The following is a 21,021-nucleotide window of genomic DNA, read 5'->3' on the forward strand; positions in this document are numbered from 1 at the left end:
GTGAGTACCAGTAAAATCTCCTCTTTATTGTTTCTTCTTCAATCACTGGCCTCTATTAAAATCAACATCTATAGGTAGGAAGATAGTTCATTTGGCAAAGTGCATGTGTTTCAAGTATGAGTACTAGAATCCCATCCAAAAAGCTGGGCATAGGGCTGGAGCAATGACTCAGAAGTTAATAACACTCACTGGTTGTTCTTCTAGAAGACCTAGGTTTGATTCCAAGAACCTACCTGGTGGCTCACAGCCCTTTGTAACTCCAATCCAATGTATCTGATGTCCTCTTTTGGCCTCCTTGAGTACCAGGCATGTTGGTATGCACTTGTAATCTCAGAACTGAAGAAATAGGGACAGATAAAGTCCTAGCGCTCACTGGCCGTCCAGCCTAACCTTATCTGGCAAGTTCTAAGCCAGTGAGAGACCTTGCCTCTCTCCCCACATTAAGATAGATAACATGTGAAGAATGGAACCCAAGTTTGACCTCTGACCACACACAGGCACACATGTACATCTGCAAACACATGTACATCCACTCCTTACTCTGCTCCCTGCAAAGATCAACATCTATAGCTACTTGGAAAACTAAGGAAAAAGGATATTAACTTCAAGTCTTACTTTGTAGAGTGAGGTCAATGCTATCCTGGGCAACATGAAAGACTATCTCAAAATAAGGTAAAACAAGGGCTGAGGTTATAGCTCAATGCTTGCCTAGTATTCACAAGGCTCTGGGTTGCAATGTTAGCACTGCAAAAGAAATCAGTATCTGGATTTCTGTGCCATAGCTTTCAGACCATGTGGCTATGTTCCACTTGAAATGGGACTGGTCCAAGCCAGGGTGTATTGAAAATATAAAGACTAAGTACACAAAAAAATAGAGCATCGAAGTCATCTTATGTTGTTTCTATGATTTGTCAAATTTCAGAGGCAGTTAATTAAAAGATATCAAAATAAATTTTGGATCAGCAAAGTGGTTGAGTGGGTAAAAATGCTTGCTGCCAAGCCTGATGACCTGATTGTGATCACGAAAACACACATGGTGGAAGGAGAAAACCAACTCCTACTAGTTGTCCTCTGATCTTCACGTGATCATGTAGCATGTGAGCACACACACACACACACGACATAGATAGATAGATACATAGATAGATAGATAGATAGATAGATAGATAGATAGATAGATAGATAGATAGATAGATAAGAATTAAGTGAGTTTCACTTCCATCTCTTTTTCACTGTAGCTACCTAAATAGATGACTCCCATCCTCTTCCTCTTGGACAAGGCTACTCTAGAGTGTAAGTCTTGAGACTCCTTGCTCAAGTTCAAGGACATGGAGCAGGTTACTTCCTTGGCCTCTCTGTGCCTTAGCTTCTTCAAATATAAAGCAGGAGAAACTTCATCTCAGAGTTTTTGTGAGCCTTTAAGTAAGATAACTAAACAATAAGATTGTTAGATAATACAGGGCAGGTGATACAGGTTGTTTTGCATGCATCAGCAAAACCTTCATTTAACAGTCAAAGAGTGCTGAGCATGTTGCAACATACCTAAAATCCAAACATGTGGAAGACTGAGGTAGAAGGATTGCATGTTTGAGCCAACCAGATCTACAGGATAATAACCTGTCTCAAAAAGCAAAAATTAAGTGACCTGTGAGTGCTAGCATGTACCTCTATACCCCCAAATACTTGAGAGGCCAAGGCAAGAGGTTCACTTGAGCCCACAAGTGCAAGATCAAGATCAGTCTGGATAATGTAGCAAGACCCTGTCTCAAAAAAAAAAAAAAAAACAAAAACAAAAAAAACCACAATGATTTTGTGGAAATCACAGAATTTATAGAGATAACCATCTGCTTATGATAAGCTCATAGCGCAACTAATTATGTGCTGTGTGACCCTACGTGAATTAATCTGCCTGAACCAGTTTGCTCATCTGTAAAATGAGGCCAAGTTTTTCCCGCCTTGCATGGTTAAGTATGAGGGTGAAAAATGAAATGTATATAGCAGCTGGCACCAAGCCCAGCATAGAGAACACACTGGGTAAAAATTACTATTCTACATCTCTGTATCATTGGGATTACATAATGAAACAACTTAGATTCTAAACACAGATGGGATTTCTTGGCTCAGTAGTCTACTGTGTAATATTGGAAGCCTTGGTTTGTTCCCTTAGAGCTATGAACTGGGGAAGGATTATTGATAAGAAAACAACCATTATCCTGCAGTCCCAGCTATTGAAGAGACTGAGGCAGGAAGACATCAAGTTAGATGCTAGTCTGGACACTGTATAACAATACCTCTCCTTAACTCCCAAAGCAGGAATTTTTTAAGCCATTTGAAATGAATAACCTTTATTCCTTTCCACAGATAATAATTGCTGTAAGTCAGCTGATAGCTGATGTAGCACTAAGTGGAGGATCAAGATTTCAGGAGTCTTTATTCATTATCAATAATTTTGCAAATAGCGACAGACCTATGAAGGTATGGAATAAACTGAAACTACATTGGCTGGGATTGTCAGTCAGTGGCACTTACCATGTACAATGTCCTGGGTTTGATTCTCGGCACCAGAATAATGAATAAAACCCATTTTAACTAACAAAGGGGGTTTATATCTTTAAAATGTCATGGGATTTACAGTGATTGTTCATATGGAATGTATAGAATGTGAGCTTTATGAGTTGATGGCTTTTATACACCACTGTCTCTAGCAAATAATTTCTGCATTAGTTAAATAGATTAAGCAAATGTGCATCTCTTAGTAATAGAATCTGTGTTATTTTCTTTGCTTGATTTCTAAACTTAACCCAGAAAGAAAAAGTAATTTTCTTTCTTAAAAATTGTTAACATTTATAATACTGGTTAATTAAATACTGAGCTAGAAATTTAAGAAAAATCTTACTCCTCAGGATGGCTAATAGATCCATTGCTAACAGATGAGAAATGGAACAAAAAGCTTTCATTATTTGTTGGTTTTGTGACTTTCAAGTTATGTTTACCGACTATCACTTGCTGTCACAGTCCAAAGCTGTCACTCTTTAGTATGAGTCCACCGGAATCAAACCTAAGATTCTGACCACCATTGCTGTTTCACACATGCTTGCAAAACTAGAACACTGTAAAAATATATCTCTTACTGTATTGCCTGTAAGACAGGTCCTGCGATCGTCCCAGGGGCACGAATTGTTTCCATTGTTGGGAAAGGTCAGATTCTTGTATATTTGACAATATTGTATAAAATGTTTTTTTTTTTTTAAATCAAAAGCTGAGAGTCACAACATACTTGATGTTTGGGAAGTGTAGAATCTGTACAAAAAAGTGATTCCCATAGGAATGCTGCTTACAGGGAGAAAAACACTGAGTAGTGCCAGCTGCTCATGGGCTGGGAAAGTTTGATTTTCAAGCAGCTATGTGGGTTTCCCAGGGGATCAGTCTACAGTTCAACTAATCCCAGGAGCACAGAAGCAACATATACTACTTCAGCTATTTGACTCATGCTCCAAGGTTTTGTTTCCAGTTGTTACCATGCTCAGTGCCATATATACAGGTAGATTAGTGACGTTTTTCAAGTGAATAGGGCTGATGTTGGCTTTCCTTGAAAAGAGCTCTTTTTGCTTTTCCTTAACTTGTTTGTGAATGGCTTAATTTTATCTGCTAAGGCCACCATTAATACCTAATTCTGTTATGAGAGGTAAGCTTTTTACTCAGGATGTAAAGTTTCTATTAATGGGCACAAAGGGGTTAGATGAGACTAATTATTTTTAGAGCAGACAAAAAAAGGCAGAACAGTATATCATATTCCTATTAAGTTTCCTACTGTGTACTTGGCCCATCCCCATCTTGGAGTCGGAAACACTTTGAGAGGCCAGTGTTCTCTTTAACCTCTCTGGAGTGTGATATGACTCATAACCTTTCATTTGTGGAAATAGAAAATTGGCAGTAGGATTTTCACTGAGGTGTGTGTTCCAGTCAGTGAGCACAATAGGCACACTTGTCAGTATGAAAGTTGCCTGCAGATCAATATGTCTGGAACCAGATTGCCTGTATAGAAGTCCTGTCTCCACGACATGCCAACCGGGAGACATTGGCTGAGCTTCTCAACCACTATCTGTGCCTCAGTTTTTCCATTGGTAGAAATTAATGAGAAGACTACTTAATTTATAGGGTTGTTATAAAAATTAAAACATATAAAGCACCCAGGTTAGTACCTGGTACCAATGTGTGCCAATAACTTTCAATTACTGTTCTAAGTAAATTGCAGATGCACAGACTCCACAGTGGACAAGTCAGGATCCAAAGCCTGATAGCCTGTATCCAAAGGTCATTTTAAGTATATTGCCATCACATTCATAAGCCTTTGAAGCCAGGCTAGTTACATAAGTTTAAAAATAACGAATTAAAAACCCTTTAGGCTTGCCACATGCAACACAGTACTGCCGACCATTAACAAAGAATAGAAGGCATATTATGCTCCCCAGGATTGGATGCTCATGCTTAAATTCTATTGATAATACTGCTAAATATGTGGGTCTTTTGTTTTCTTTTGTTTTGAAATTAGGCAACGGCTTTTCCCACAGAAGTCAAAGATTTGACCAAGAGGATCCGAACTGTTCTTATGGCCACTGCCCAAATGAAGGAGCATGAGAAAGACCCTGAAATGTTAATTGATCTTCAGTATAGCTTAGCTAAATCTTATGCCAGCACACCAGAGCTGAGGAAAACTTGGCTTGACAGCATGGCCAAAATTCATATAAAAAATGGAGATTTTTCTGAGGTGACTACTTAAGATTTTGCTCCCACTGGGACTCTTCAAACTCCCTTGAACATATTCTGACACTTCTTTCTTTGTCGTCCATTTCTAGGCTGCAATGTGTTATGTCCATGTAGCGGCTTTAGTTGCAGAATTTCTTCACCGCAAGAGTAAGATCTTTCTGTTCTGATATGGGAGGACTCTTAGATGGCAAAATAATCTTTATCTTTACAGCTTTCAAATGTGAATGGGATAGAATTGAGCTCTTAAAAAATATGTTTACCTTCAGCCTTATTCAATGCTAAACAGACGTCATTGTAAAAGAAGACTGGATTGCTCATTTTGGCTTCAGCTTCTGTAGGAGGTTACAAGAGTTAAGTTAAATAGTACACAGCTGGGCTTGATGCCCAGTGTTTATTTCCCAAGACTATTTCCCTGGACAACTGCCACATTCATTCTTCTTAGGGCTCAAGAGAAGTTCTGCCTAATACAGACAGATCATATTTTTCCGCCTTCCTCATCCTTAACTTCACCAACAACTGTCCATATCCAGAGCTATTTTTATATAGTGACACCTGAGTGTTAAAGAGAATCAGGGCCTTGAAGGACAGCAACAGCTCTGCATTCCTAATTCAAGATTCCTAATTCAGGGATCAGCTTGAAAATGTCTCTGTCCCCAAATAATATTGTTGGCTACTATAACTACTCAAATAGCAAAACAGTTGAGTAAGGTTTAAAACTTAATTAGCAGTGGTGATTGCAATCAAGACATCTGCTATCTATCGCAATGTTCATGCTGCTTTCTTCAAGGCAGTCAACCAAGTAACATGAGCACGAAATGAAAGCATCTTAAGGGAGTCATATTACTTGGGCTTTGGCTGTGGGGACACAACCTTGTGTTTTAACTCTGTAAATTTTTTTTCCACATCTAAGGTTCAGTGTTTGTGTAAAACACTTCATGTAAAATAATGGCCATTGTGGAGATTTTCCCAAACTATAACTATAATGGTTAAACTATGCATTCATGTCATTTAGGTTTGGGAGAGGTAGGATCTCATGTAGGCCAAGTAAGCCTCAGACTTGCTATGTAGCTAAGGGTGACCTTGAACTTCTGCTCTTCCTGCCTCTAGCTCCTAGGATTACAGACACGTACCACTATGCCCACTTCATGCAGTGTTGGAGATCAAACCCAGAGCTTTGTGAATTCAAAGCAAGCATACTACTATGTGAGCAATGTCTCCAGCATTTTACTTGTATTTTAAATTGACATTGAAATGCTTCAACAATCAAAGTTCTCAAACTGATATATTCAACTAGAGGTAGTAGGGTCTGTTATCCCATATTGAGGCTAAGGCACAAATCCAAGGCAGCCTGGGCTACATGGTAATTACAGAGTATGAACCTGAAATAGAATTCCAGACTCAATATGAATTATTAAGAATTGACTCTTGATTTTTAAAATAAGTAATTATATTAGAGATTCTTCCTAAGAATCTTGTTTTACTCCAAGCACCAAGACTTTAAATTAAAAAAATGATGTATTGTAAGAAAAACAAATAAAAATTTGTGTATTCCAGTTTTCTCCTTTTCATGCATGTGTTTCAGTTTCTTTCTTTCTTTCTTCTTTTTTTTCTTTTTGGTTCTAGAGACTGAGCCAATGGCTAAAAGCATGATAAGCATGTTCTTTAGCATCAGTCTTAACAACTAGTCGCTACAAGTAGTTCTAAAATGGAGAAAGAATTTATCAAAATCAGACTCACTTCATTCTTTTCAGTTATAACACTGATAGGTTTGTCAAGTTGCTCCCAAAATAAAAGTTGAATTTGCATACCTGCAATTCTAAATCCACTGACAAATATGAGCATCTTAAACACAGGACTGTGGTTTTAAATTCTTTCCAGAGAACTGCCTTCCTGTTATCCCAGCTTTCTAATTAGTGGGCATCTCAAATAAGAGTTCCAGGTCCATTAAGAATAAACCCTTTAGATTTTGAAAATAGGTAATCATATTAGAAATTCTTCCCAAGAATCTTGTTTGATTCACAGGTACAAAGACCTTCAGACTAAGCAAAACCAAGAATGATTTATGTCCATTAGTCAGCCCTTCACTTTAGAGAGACTATTTCTTGCTCTAGTTGTTTAAACATTAGGCGTCTACCTTAATGAGCAATCTGACCTGTCTTAACAAGTGGATGTAGTCTGAACTTGTCACTGAAGTAGTTCATAATATCCTGAAGGTTCTTTCGAATTTATCTTTCATTCAAAATCAAAGTGCTAAGGAGGAAACAAAATGATGTTCTACATTTTAAACAAAAAAGTATTGAATTTGAGTATTGTTTGTATATTTATTTATGGGTGCTATCTATTTTTGAACCTGGAGAATTCAACTTTCTTAAATCTAGAAAACCTTATTCTAAAAGAGCAGCAGTAATAAAAATCCTCAGGATTTTTTCCACCTTAGCTTCAATGATTTAAAAAAAAAAATCTGAAACAACTTTTTTTTTTTTTCAATTAGCTCCTTAAACTATGAGAGTAGTATCAGGATAGATGGCTAATCTAAAACAGTTAAGTATACTATAAAATATTCTTTTTTTTTTCACCTGTGACTGAGTTTATTGTGAAAAATATAACAGAAATTGGGATTGGATAAAGAAAAGAGCTGAACATAGGATTGATGTGACCACAGGCATTAGCAGCCAAGCCATGGATCTGCGCGGTTCTTTCGCATCACGAAGTTGATCTTTCGAGCCATTTCCATGCTGTAGATTCTTCGACATGATTCATAGCTCTCCCGCTGGCGGCGGCGAAAGGGTTTCTCATAAAAGCGTCGGTGCTTTATGGCTTCCGTGAGCCCATCGCTGCTGAGGATCCTGCTCAGGGTCCTGTAAGCACCTTCCACATTCCCGTCCTGAACCATCACAGTCCTGGCAATGAACTTCAGATGGTTAGCCATGGCCTCGTAGTCAAATCTTCATTCTCCAAGAGCTGGTGGTCTCAGCACTCGGACTCCTATAAAATATTCTTAATTCAGATGGAATAAAATATTGCCTAGCTGACATACTGGAAACAAATGTTCCATCGTGTAGACATATATATAAAGTTTGTTCTACGGGGATAACTACAATCTAGTGTAACAACTCTGTAAGCTGTCAGTATTAGAAAAGTCTAGAAAACACCTGAATCTTTAAGCAAAATATGTTTTAAATAACATTTAGTGATGACCATTAGGACAGTCTAGAATTTTTTGCTTTCATTGATACTGAAGACAAAATGTGTGTTTACATTTTAAATCCCTGACAAGTATATAACACCAAAAACTTGTTTTGTTTTTTGTTGTTGTTGTTGTTGTTGTTGTTTCTAAGCATCATGCTTGCAGCTTATCTCAACCCCTCTTCTCAATTGAGATGGAATAGAATGCCAATTTGCTGACATGTTGGAAACAAATGTTCTATTATTTAGACTTTTTACAAAAATAAAGTTTGTTTTATCTGGTAGTTTCCTGACCCCCAGGGTTGTCAACATAAATGAAGGACCAATGCTGGCATCTTCCATTCTTTGTTTGAGGCACTGAAGTGCCAGGAAAAAGAGCAGGAAGAAGCCAGAAATGGTGGCTCATGCCTGAAACTGCAACATTCAGGAATTACAAGTTTGAGGCCATCTTGGGCCACATAGTGAGTGCGGGCTATAGTGTGAGACTGTCTCATTTTTGCCCCTTCCCATAAAAAAAAGAAAGAAAATGAAAGTGAAAGTACGTATGCAGTTGACCACACCCTACCCTCAAACAGGTAACCTTGCCCTTGCTCTTAGTTGTACCAGAGATACCTTACAGACTCTCATGTTCTTCCCTTTACCCAAGTCAACTGGAAGTAGTGATAATGGGGCATTTGTTGTTGTTGCTGTTTCTTGGCCTCAAATGCAAGAGCCCAGACAAGTCAGCATTTCTTTCATTTTGTCTGAGAGCCTCAGCATTTGTGGATCTCACTCTCTGAAGAGTAGGCTTTAGCATTCTTCTCTCTTTTCCTGAGAGAGGGCACAACATTTCTCCCCAGGGAAGACAAGAGTCAAGTTTTCTGCATTCTTGTACCACCACGTAGCATCCTCTTTCAGCAAGGCTTCAAGCCTTCAGATTCTCCCATAAGATGCAATTTCCTTCTCCATAACATCTCTTCTTCTCATTCCTTATAGGGTATGCTAACCAAGTCTTAGTACCCCGTGTCCTATAGCTAAAATTTCACAAAGCACTTCATTCCCTTGTTTGTTCCTAATTCCAGCTTTCCCCTTTATGCTCTCCCCTTACTCTTCTGGCTGCCAGTCATCTCTTATTAAGAATTGCCACTGCTCTCTCCATCCTCCAAAATCCTACCCAGTCTTTTCATGAGGTCATTTGGAGTCAAAGTGGTTGTACTTCACCAGACTCTTTCCATCTTTCTTTCTCTAGCATGGCATGTGCAAAGATCATTAATCTCAAGATTCAAAGTCAAAGCAAGGTGGTGTGTATACCACCCATTATCTCAGCACTTGTGAGAGGTAAAGAGAGAAGAACAGTTACAAATGGGATACCAGTCACAACTGAAGTGTGCCTTTGTTCTTCTCTGAATCACACGATCCTAGAAAATCCAGACTGTAGGAAACTCTTATGGCTTTCTACACCTAGATTCTTGCTACTCAAGAACAATTTCGGTCACAATTGTAAAATGTGCTTTTCAGCTGCAGTTTACTCTCTCCTTCCTATGGGTCCAGCTGGTAGCAGTTGTTTAATTCTGTCTTGAGAAATCTGCTTTATGACATTGATAGGCTTATTTAGCAATAATAATTCAATTAGCCCCTTTTACATGCTAAGCTCTATTCCAAACGTTTTCATGTAATTCTCAGACTAACCTTTATTATCATTCTTGTTATGATGGTAGTGGTGATGATGGTGATGATGAAGAAACTTTATACACACTAGGGAGACAAACATCCAAATTCATGCAATGACATGGTACTAGAGTTAGGTCTGTCTAACTTTCAAATCTATGGTTGTCTTAATGTTCCATTCTCCAAGGATGATTCATCTCTGCCATCTGTTTCACTTCCTGTCTGTCATATAAATCCTGGGCTAGACTCTTCCAAGAAGTGACTGAATTCCCTTTCCAACTCTCAGTGAAATTTAAACACTAGAGATGGTTACCCAAAAATGTCTGCTTTTTTGTTTAGATATGTACAAAGTAAGTGCACAAAGGATAAGCATTTTAATAAAATTTTTATGTTAGAAAATCATCTACACCAGCCATTGAAGATGGTGCATCAAAAACACAACTTATTTATAATAAATTTGGGCTCACTTTGGGCTGGAGGAAGAGCAATAGAATAGATCTGAGTAATACATAAAATTATTTTTACAGCTGAAACTTGTACTTATGACTTTGACCCAAAGTCATTTGTGTTTATAAAAATAGCATATCCTTTTAAGAGTGTCTGGTATTTACCAAACATTTTTTTGTAATAAATATACTCCCTTTCTGGTTTTCCACACAGAATTATTCCCTAGTGGGTGTTCAGCCTTCAAGAAAATTACTCCCAATATAGATGAAGAAGGAGCCATGAAAGAAGATGCTGGAATGATGGATGTTCACTACAGTGAAGTAAGACCCCGGGGCCTGCATTGTCATTTATAGAAATTTCCCATTTCACAATTTATTTATATTAAAAGTTACTAGATCTGGCTTAACTTTAAAAATAATTAAGAATTGGTGAGCTTTAAAGAATAAAATTGTCTAGGCAAAGGAATTCCTGTTGGTAGGGTAGAATCTTGTCTCAGTAATTCTTCCCATTATCTTGCTTTAAAATGTAGCATTTAGAGGGCTAGATAGTTGGCTTAGTGGTTAAGAGCATTTATCCTCTCTAATGACCAGATTTGATTCCCAGTATTCACATCATGGTTAATAATCACCTCTAACTCCAGTTTCAGGTGATCTGATTCTCTCTTCTGGCTTTCATGGACAACAGGCAAATATATCACCTATAAAATAAAATTCTAGATGCCAGTTTTTTTTTTTTCTAAAAAGGCAAATGTGACATTCACAGAGATTGAAGTGGTGTACCATCCAATAAATTACATTTTTATTTTTTATATTTATTTGTTTTTTGAGACATGGTTTCTCTGTGTAGTTCTGGCTGTCCTAGTACTAGCTCTGTAAAGCAGGCTGGTCTTGAACTCATAGAGATCCACCTGCCTCTACCTCCTGAGTGCTAGAATCAAAGTTGTGTGCCACCATGCCCAGCTAGGATTTCAATTCTTGTTGGCTGAGTAACATCCCTTTGTATATAGGTGTTTCCATTTCATGGTTATTGTGTATAGTACTTCAGTGACACAGAGCCTTTACCTACAACTTCTGAGGAACTTCTACATTAGTTTTTCCAGCAGGTCTACTAAATTTCATTCCTACAAGCATTTTACATGAATTAGTATCTATCGCTTTGTGACTTTTAATTGCACTTCCACAATTCATTTGGTCATGTGCCCCACCATCCCCCGCCCCAGCCTCTTGTGTATATTCATTGTTGAAATGTCTTCTATTCATTAAAAACCATGCTGTATACTTTTTATGACTGATTTCTGGGGATCCTTTGTATATACTGAATCTAAATACTGTATAGTGTATGTGTGTATTTACCAGTTTTTGGCTTGTCTATTTCATTTTCAAAATTTAATCCTGTTAAACAGAAAGTCATTTTTTAGGGGTTGGGAGTATGTTGGTATTATACTAGGCAAGTGCTGAGCTAAATTATATCCCCAGCTCCTTTTTTACTTTCTTTGATAGGGTCCCACTTATATAAACTTACATGAACTTCCCTTGAATTCACTCTGGAGTACAGAGAGATCTTAAACTTTTGATTCTTGTAGCTTATCCTTCCAAGGAGCTAGGATTACAGGCCTTCACTTACTAGAATGTTCCATTTTATGTTTCAACATGTATTGTTGCTATTAAATAGAAATCTCACTGACCTTGTATGTTGACCTTCTATCTAACTTGCTAATTTTTCTTGTCAGCTTTACAATAATCACCTGTATATTCTCTGTGACTTAGGGTATATGCAATAATGCCATCTACACCAAAACACAATTTTACTTTTGTTAATCTGTACACCTGTTTTTCTTTTGGTTGCTCTGTTTCATTAGCTCAGACCTCTAGGGCAGTGCTGAGCAGAAATGGTGAGAGTGTATATCCTTGCATGTCACCAGGTTTAGAATAACAGTGTTTGGCTGTAAGTGTGTAGATGTTCTTTGAGATGAAGGAATGTCTCTTCATTTTCATCCAGATTTCTTTTTGGCTATCATGAACAGATACTGATTTTTAAGTGATATATGATAATTTTTATTTTTAGTATTTTTTTATCATTTGAGGTTATAATATATTTATATCACTTACCCTTTCCTTCCCTCCCTCCAATCCTTCCCATATACCCCCCACATTTTCTCAAATTCATGGCTTCATTCCCTTTCATTGTTATATGTGTGTTCTAAATACATATATACAAACTACTCTAGCTGTATAATATTACTTGTGTGTATATGATTGAATTCCCTTTTCTGCATTTGTTATTTCTTTTATTAGGGTTATGTAGTGGTATATTCCTTGATTTTTTTTTAAATAATTACCATGAATAACTTTCAGTTTCTGAAATAAGCATCATTAGTTTGTAACTGACTTTTTGGTATTTTTGAGACAGGATCTCACTATGTAACCCTGGCTGGCCTGAAACTTGCCATGTAGACCAGTCTGGCCTTGAACTCACAGGGGTCTGTGCCTCCTGAGTGCTAAGATTAGAGATGTGTGCCACCACGTGCCTGCTGAAATTCTTACTATAGCCATTGAATGTTAACATGATGACCCTTTATTCAAGTAGTCACATTGATTGAGCACCTGCTGTACATTACAACTATGAGTTACAGAAGAACGCAATCTAGATAAATAAGCTTGTTCCCACCTTAAAAAAAATCACAGCTTATTTGGAATGTCAGTTACCTACACAGTATGCAAATATTGTAGAACTATAAATATTTACCCCGTTGATTAGTAGAATGGGAAGCAAAGTATTTGTACCTTGCCTTCCTTATCTAAGGACCAGGAAAACATCTAAAAGGGGGATGCCTAAGCTATCATAAGAAGGGCCCACAAGGAGAGCAACAGAACCAGAAAATTTGAACACAGGGGTCTTCCCAGAGACTCATACTCCAACCAAGTACCATGCATGGAGATAACCTAGAACCCCTGCACAGAGGTAGTCCCTTGCAGCTTAGTGTCCAAGTGGGTTACATAGTAATGAGAAGAGGGACTGCCTCTAACATAATCTGATTGACCTGTTCTTTGATCACCTCCCCCTGAGGGGTGAGCAGCCTTACCAGGCCACAGAAGATGACAATGCAGCCACTCCTGATGTGATTTGATAGACTAAGATCAGAAGGAAGGAGAGGAGGACCTCCCCTATCAGTGGACTTGGGGAGGGGCATGTGTGAAGAAGGGGGAGGGAGGGTGGGACAGGCATGGGAGGAGGGAGGGGCTTATGGGGGATACATAGTGAATAAAGTGTAATTAATAAAATAAAATTTAAAAATTAATAATAAATGCAATACATATTTTTTAAAAAAGGGGCTTGAAGGGCAGAGGGTATTTCAGAAGAATGGCTAGTAAGCATTTCTCTGTTATTGGAGCACTTGGCTTTTTGAACAGGGAGATCATAGAAACATTGCAAGCCTTGTGTCGACATGAAGGAGCCTACCCCTTGTTCTGTGAGTGATGGGATGTTTTATCAGAACCCTGTGATCTCTCTGGAGAGAATATATTGGGAAGTACCAAGGCTGGAGTCTGGAAGACCATTTAAAGAAAAAATAGTGACGTGTTGATCCTTAGCAATAAATTTATAAATGGAGAAGGGTAGTATTTGAGAAAATCTCTAGGAAATAAAGCTGACAGGGTTTGGTAAGAGGCTTAGAAGATGAATGAAAGAAGTGATTGTGTTGGTTTCCTGGGTATCTTATTCTGTCTGCAGTGCTATAACATAACACAATAGATTAGGAAGCTGATTAATAGCAGAAATTAATTTCTCAGAGTTCTAGAGGATAGGAAGTCCAAAATCAAAGCATCGTGGCAATGTGTCCAGGGAGGGAAAACTTCTCAGTTACTACATGACCCCTTCTTGTTGCATTCTTACATGGTAGAAGGGATGAGCTCCATCTCTGGGATTTTTTTTTTCAAAGAGTCCTTGAAATCTCACTCTCAGTTGTTCTGCCTTATGACATCATTAACCCAAACTGACCCACCTTTTAATACAATTAGAAGTTTAGAATTTTCACGTGTGAATCTGAGAAAACCAAATACTTAGACCATACCACTAAAGCTGCCACATTCAAAGCACCTCAAAGTGGGTGGCTTCAAACAACGGAAATGTATTACTTCACCATTCTGGAGTCCAGATATCTGAATCTGAGGTTTCATCGTGGAAACAATCTACTTTCCCAGAGTCCAGGCAGAAACCTTCTTTGTTTTCTGGTGTTTTCCTTGGCATTCCTTCACTTGCAGCTACATGGATTCTGTCTGTCTCTGCAGTCACATGGTATTTTCACTGGATAACTGCAGTATCCTATAAGGGTGCCAGACATATTGGCTTGAAGGCTCACCATTTATCAGTATACTCATCTAAATCAATTGTATCTATAACAACCATTTTCCAGATCAGATCACATTCTGAGGCAGGTGAGAACTTCAGGTTACCATTTAGGGCAGGGGTTTTCAGCCTTCTAATGATGCAGTTCCTCCTATTATGGTGACCCCTGACCATAAAATTATTTTGTTGATACTTCAAAACTGTAACTTTGCTACTGTTATGAATTGTAATATAAGTATCTGAAATGCAGGATATTTGATATGTGACCCCATGAAATAGTCATTCACACCCCTACCCCACCGCCACCAAAGATGGCAACCAACAGGTTGAGAAACACTGATTTAGGGGAATACAGTTCAATTCATAACAGTATAAATTCAAAACTGCACCTAGTTTCCCGGCTAAGAATTTATAGAATATTGCCACCTGCACTGAGTTCCTTTGTCTAAGAGACAAACAAGGGTCATATTCACAATCAGTTCCATAGATCTGAAGGAAAACAAGTTGCTAAAACTTAAAGCCAGCAACACAGCAGTTGGCCCAATTTTTTTCTTTTTTTTTTTTTTTTCTTTTTTTTTCTTTTTGGTTTTATTGCTGAGAACATGATATAATGCTTCACAAAATTGTTGCAAGCAGCTATTAATGATTCTGGAAGGTGAGAGAGCTCTATCATAGGATATTATCCTATCCCTAATGTTTATTCGTGGGAAGGAAGAGTTCTTTCTCTGGATTGTATCAGTTTAATGCAAAACTAAATCACTTATGCATTACTTTGAAAAGCTGTCACATTCTCTTTAGACTAATATTCTATGCAAATATTGTTTCAAAATGAAAGAAAAATAATGGAGATGTACAAACTTAGTGAAATGTATACATTCTCCGTTTAGTTACTTATTTTTGTTAAACATTATATATATGGGATTCATTATTGATATTTCTATACATGCATATAACATTCATGCATTGATGGTATCCAGCCATCCTTCTACCCTTACTGCCTGCCCTGTCTTGCCCTGGCATGATTTCTATCCCTTAGTAAGTCACTCTTTGACTTTCAGGTCAGCTGACTACATAATTTAGAACAAAAGATTCATTTCAACATGCTATTGCAAGTAAACTGCAAATAAAGCCTCTATTCTCATGTCAACAAGAAAATAGCTTACTGCTGATATTAATTCCATATTTTAGAAATATTCCTAATTTTATAGCACTTGTAACATTTGATTTAGAAAATAGTTATGAGACTGTATGTGCTGGTACATACTTGTTGTCCCAGCACTCACAGGGCTAAGGTAGGAAGCTCACCAATTGGAGGACAGGAAGCTGGGCTCCATAGCTAAATCCTGATTCAGAAGAAAGCAGTGGACAGAGGGAAGATGTAATTATACAAATGTAAGAGTGTGTTTACTTGGACTTTGCCCATCTTGTTTGTTCTTTAGTAAGTTAAAATGTTTCAAAGTGGATTTGTCCCAAGCTATTTTTAATACCCAGTTGACCGCTTCTCTTCATTCAGGAGGTTTTGCTGGAGTTGCTAGAACAGTGTGTGGATGGCTTGTGGAAGGCAGAGCGTTACGAAGTAATTTCTGAGATTTCCAAGTTGATTGTTCCAATTTATGAGAAACGCCGTGAATTTGAGGTAGGGGATGGACACACTGGCATCACTGTCTTTCATACTTTGTCTTGGCTGAATAACTAATATAATAATGTTGTTCCTATCTGTTTACTCTGATGTCTTCTGAAGAAAATGGGTAGTTCATTATATTACAACATTAGAATTTTGCCATAAAATAAATATACTTATTTTATTCTTTTTGTTTATGATACCAAGGATGGACCCCAGGGCCTTGAACATGCTAGAAACATGCTCTATCTCCAAGTCTTCCCCAGTCCAGATTGTAACTTTCCTCCCTGGATTTTCAAAACTACGTAACATTCATATTGCCCAATAGAGACCTAGAAACATGATTCTTTTCCTTGAACTTGAGTGCAAAGACTGAAAGTACTGGCTGACCATGATGCAGAAACGTAGGAGGACACCAGTAATAACTTAGCTGTGAGGGTTTATCAATTTGGCCTGCCAGGAAAACTGTTGATAAATTCTATTTAATATCTACTGCCATGTTCATGTGACAGAATTTTTTAATATTCAAGTCTTTGGGTCCATATCATAATTTCTACTGCAACTTTACCAAAAAAAAAGAGGAGGAAGATGGCTTGGTAGTCAAGCTATTTTAAGAGTAGAAGTGGTCTCTTCAGGCTGGTTACAATGTCCTCTTCTGTGGCCTAGCAAGTCTGCTCCTCCCCTGGGGGGGAGGCTCAAAGAGCCAGCCACTGAGTTTATGTCAGGGACAGTCCCTGTTCCCCTTACTAGGGAACCCACTTGGATACTGAGCTGTGATAAGCTAAGATCAGATGGAAGGGGAAAAGGACCTCCCCCATCAGTGGACTTAGAGAGGGGCAGGGAGGAAATGAGGGAGGGTGGGTGGGATTGGGAGGGAATGAGGGAGGAAGGAGGCTACAGCTGGGATACAAAGTAAATAAGGTGTAATTAATATTAAAAAATAATATTTTAATTAAAAAAATAGTAAAGGTGGGATGAGCTGAGTGTGTTGGCATCAACTATAATCCAACTACTTTGTGGAGCTGGTACAGGATAATTGTCTCAAGTTTGAAGCCAGCCTAGACTGCATAGTGAGATGCTGTGTCAAAATGAAAACAAACAACCAAACCTGTTTTAAACTTAAAAGGCCAGAGGTGCTAAGATCTGTCCTTTCCAACATAAATGGTAAAGACTGCTAAAAGATACTGTCAGACCAGCTGAGCTACCCAGAAGAATCTCACATTAACTGAGCTCCCTGAAACAGACAATCTTCAACCTGTTGAGCTGCCTGCAAGTTGTACAGTGTGCTCCAGGGTTTCAGCTTTCATGAGTCACACAGGGGTCTCTTTTGGTGCTACAGCTGACTTTGAGTCATTTTTGCTTGTATAAGGGCTTATCTCGCCCATATTCCTGTTAGCAAACCCCATAAAACTCATTAGTTCACCAAAAAATTTTTGAAAGAATTTACAGATTGGACCGGAGAAACAGCTCAGCAATTAAGAGCACCTGTTGCTCTTGCAGGGAACCTAGGTTCAGTTTCTAGCACCCATATGGTGGCACACAACCATCTGTAAATCCAGTTCCACGGAATCTGATACCCTCTTCTGACTTTTGTGCTGCACAGACATACATGCAAGCAAAACATTCACACACGTAAGAATTATATTTTAAAATAACTTAATAATTATGCATAAATAGGTAAAATCAACATATTCATATGATATAAAATGTTTTGCAGTTCTAGGCATTGAACCCAGGCACATTCTAGGCAATTTCTCTACCACTCAGATGCAGCCTGAGCACCCTTTATTACAACTTTGGGGGTGAGGTCCTGCTAATAGCCCAGGATGGCCTGGTACAGTAGTGAGTACATAGTGAATACTAGGCCATCCTAGTATGACTCTCTCAGCAAGACTCTGTCTCAAAAATAAAATATACAACAACAACAACAAAATTAACAAAAAAACCTAAACATTCACAGTATTTTTACTCTTATATGTTGATCTTGATGACACTTAATGACAGGCAAAAACACAAAGATAATTTCTATATTCTCACTTTTCAGAAATTGACTCAAGTCTATAGAACTCTTCATGGTGCTTACACAAAAATTTTGGAGGTTATGCACACCAAAAAACGACTTTTAGGTACTTTCTTCAGAGTTGCCTTTTATGGCCAGGTAAGTGTGTGTTAGTAAAGTTCATTCATCAAGTTGTTTTGTTTTTTAAAATGTTTCCCTTTGACTTATTAGATGGCCTTTGTGTAGTTGTTGCTTATGGAAGTCTGTTTTCCTTTTAACATAGGAGGGAGCCCGTTTTGTAATGTTCTAGTTTACTTTGTTTCTCCTCTCTAATTAGGTCAGGGATGCAAGGTGTAGATTTTAAATTTCATGAAAATAAAAAAAAAATCTCTGTTAGTTCCCTCCTTCTACCAATAATATGTTTATATACTTATGAGTTTGAGTACACAAAGAAGAAAAAACTAACTTGGGAATAATTAATTAAATTAACTTTAAAATTCCATATTACATTCCCCCCCCCAGACAGTAATGTTTATATGCCTGTGCATTTGACAGTTCTCAACTTATTCGAAGTAAAAAGGTTGAATAAATGCATGTGACATTTTTATATTATTAATATACTAAAAAATAAAATATTAACATGCTCTTCGAGTTTTTATTTGTGTAATAAAACATCATGACCAAAATTAACTTGTGGAGGAAGGATTTATTTCAGCTTACAGCTCTCTGATCATACTACATCACTGAGAACAGTCAGAGCAGGAACTCAAACAGGGCAGGAACCTGGCTGGAGTCAGGAGCTAATTCAGAAGCCATGGAGAGATGTTTCTTATTAGCTTGCTCCTCATGACTTGCTCATTCTGCTTTCTTATAGAACCCAGAACCACCAGCCCAGGGATGATATCACCCACAATGGGCTGAGCCTTCCTGTCATTAATATCTAATTAAACAAATGCCCTATAGGCTTTTGCACAGACCTGTGTGATAAAATATATTCTTTAATAATGTTCAAACTTCCCAAATTACTCTAGCTTATGTCTAGGTAACATAAAACCAGCCAGCATAAATATGTTAAAACTAATATTAATAAGTATTATTTTAAGTGTATTCAAATATATTATCACTAGCCGTGCATATTTTCCTTGAATGCTTTTCTCATATATTATTTGTAAACTATTATTGTTTTTACCTTTATAATAGTCTTTTTTTGAAGAAGAAGATGGAAAAGAGTACATCTATAAAGAACCCAAGCTTACTGGCCTTTCAGAGGTTTCCTTGAGACTTGTGAAACTTTATGGTGAAAAATTTGGTACTGAAAATGTCAAAATAATTCAGGATTCAGACAAGGTAACCTATGTCATGCATTTGAAAGTCATTGTTCATTTATTACAGGCCTAGTGTATTGCTCCTGATATGTGGGAGAAAAGCATGGAAGATGACTCTATCAGAGAATGACAGAAAGAATGGGGCCTTTAAAATCAGGGAGGCCAGGACTCAAATCTCCATTCTCTGCTAACTATGTGACTATAGGGAAATGACTTAACTACTCTGAGCTTGAGTTTTCTCAATTGAAACATGGAGACAATAGTACCTTCCCCATGATGTTGTTATATGCATTAAATGAGTTACTATGTAGAAAGTGATGATAGAGTTACATTAAACACATTCATTAATAATAATAGAAGAGACTTATGTTTAATAAAGTTCAGTTGTTGTAATACAGTTCTACATCATGATTCTTAGTTGACTACTGTATGATTCAAATCATCCAGAGGCACAGAGGGATGTTATACTGAACTAAAATAACCCTAGTTCAACAAGAGCCATATACATTTTGTTGTTGTTATTTTTGTGTGTGTGCATGTATGTTTGTATGTACATGTGAACACATGCATACAGAAGATAGAAGTCAGTGTTGAGTGTCTTCTTCAATCACTCTCCACCTTATTTTATTTTTTGAGACATGGTCTCCAACTGAACCTGGAGCTCTCCAAATTAGCTACACTGGCTGGCAGCAAATTCAGGGACTGGCTGTCTCTACCTCCCTGGGACTAGGATTACAGGTGTGCGATGCCAGCTTTTTTATCTGGTTCTGGGGTACAAACAGGTCCTCATGCCTTCACTGCCAAGGGTTTTTCTGTAGCTCCCCATCCTCCAATGTTTTCTTTTGGGTTTTGGCAGATCTCAAACTCTTAACAATCCTTGCTCTTCAGTTTCCCCAGTACTGTGATTACAAGCATGAGCCATAGATGCATTTCTAATGAAATCCATTTATGGAGAGATATTTTTGGTCTTACCCAAAGTATTATTCATCCCTTTAGGCTCTACCAGAACAAGGTGTGAAAGTTCTAGCAAGAGTGGCTGTTTTGTAGGAAATGTGCTACTCCTTCTAGTCAGCCTTTGGGAAATCAGGGTCAGAATGCCTGAGTCTTAAGAGTTGCCAAGATGAGACTTATTGCTGATGTAGAAAAAACTTCCATAGTGCAGAGTGTGTGGCAACATTTACTCAGTAACTTTCAGCAAAGCACCCAAAGTAGACAACAGTAACAGAGAGAAATCTCACCTCTTCACTTTCTAGAAATGCTTGTCTCTCTTGGTAGTGGTATTGTCTTGAAGATAGGCTTAAGACCTTTAAAAGTAGATGTGACAATGAGTTCCAGAGTAATATCCAGCAATACTTCTCTATAAGCTTCACTGAAAGTTCTGTTTTGTTGAATTAAGACAGTAGGAAATTTCCTGTCCTTGCAGCCAGAGTCTCCACTCCTTCCCATGTTGTTGACTGCTATAAAAGTGAAGAGGTAATGATGAGCCAGGTTCTCTAGACCACGTGCATTTTTCTCTTCCATCCTGCCTCTGAAAACCTAGACCAAGAGTGCTGCTGACAAAGTATTGTCAGACAACTGGACTCCTGGCATTCTGTACTTCTCACAGTCAACATACAAGAAGCTGTCCCTATTCATGTAAAATACAGTTGTCCACTCATAGCTATGCATTCTACAGCTACATGGTC

General features: G+C 37.9%; 2 protein-coding genes across 5 annotated transcripts in view; one reads left to right on the plus strand and one right to left on the minus strand.

Moving 5' to 3' along the window:
* Positions 1–21,021, plus strand: part of Dock11 (dedicator of cytokinesis 11) — a 198,944-nt gene that overhangs the window by 159,149 nt on the left and 18,774 nt on the right. For all 4 annotated transcript variants that reach the window (XM_060375411.1, XM_060375407.1, XM_060375408.1 and 1 more), the window contains 7 exons: positions 2,362–2,475; positions 4,553–4,768; positions 4,857–4,914; positions 10,261–10,367; positions 15,905–16,027; positions 18,057–18,170; positions 19,212–19,358. In XM_060375411.1, coding sequence (XP_060231394.1) covers positions 2,362–2,475; positions 4,553–4,768; positions 4,857–4,914; positions 10,261–10,367; positions 15,905–16,027; positions 18,057–18,170; positions 19,212–19,358 — 879 coding nt within the window. The remainder of the gene's footprint in view (positions 1–2,361; positions 2,476–4,552; positions 4,769–4,856; positions 4,915–10,260; positions 10,368–15,904; positions 16,028–18,056; positions 18,171–19,211; positions 19,359–21,021) is intronic.
* Positions 7,328–7,774, minus strand: LOC110539569 (small ribosomal subunit protein bS21m). The gene has a single exon (XM_021626419.2). It carries the CDS (start codon positions 7,694–7,696, stop codon positions 7,433–7,435), a length of 264 nt encoding a protein of 87 aa, XP_021482094.1. The 5' UTR covers positions 7,697–7,774; the 3' UTR covers positions 7,328–7,432.

Source organism: Meriones unguiculatus, chromosome X, assembly GCF_030254825.1.
Source record: "Meriones unguiculatus strain TT.TT164.6M chromosome X, Bangor_MerUng_6.1, whole genome shotgun sequence".
Classification (NCBI taxonomy): Eukaryota; Metazoa; Chordata; class Mammalia; order Rodentia; family Muridae; genus Meriones; species Meriones unguiculatus.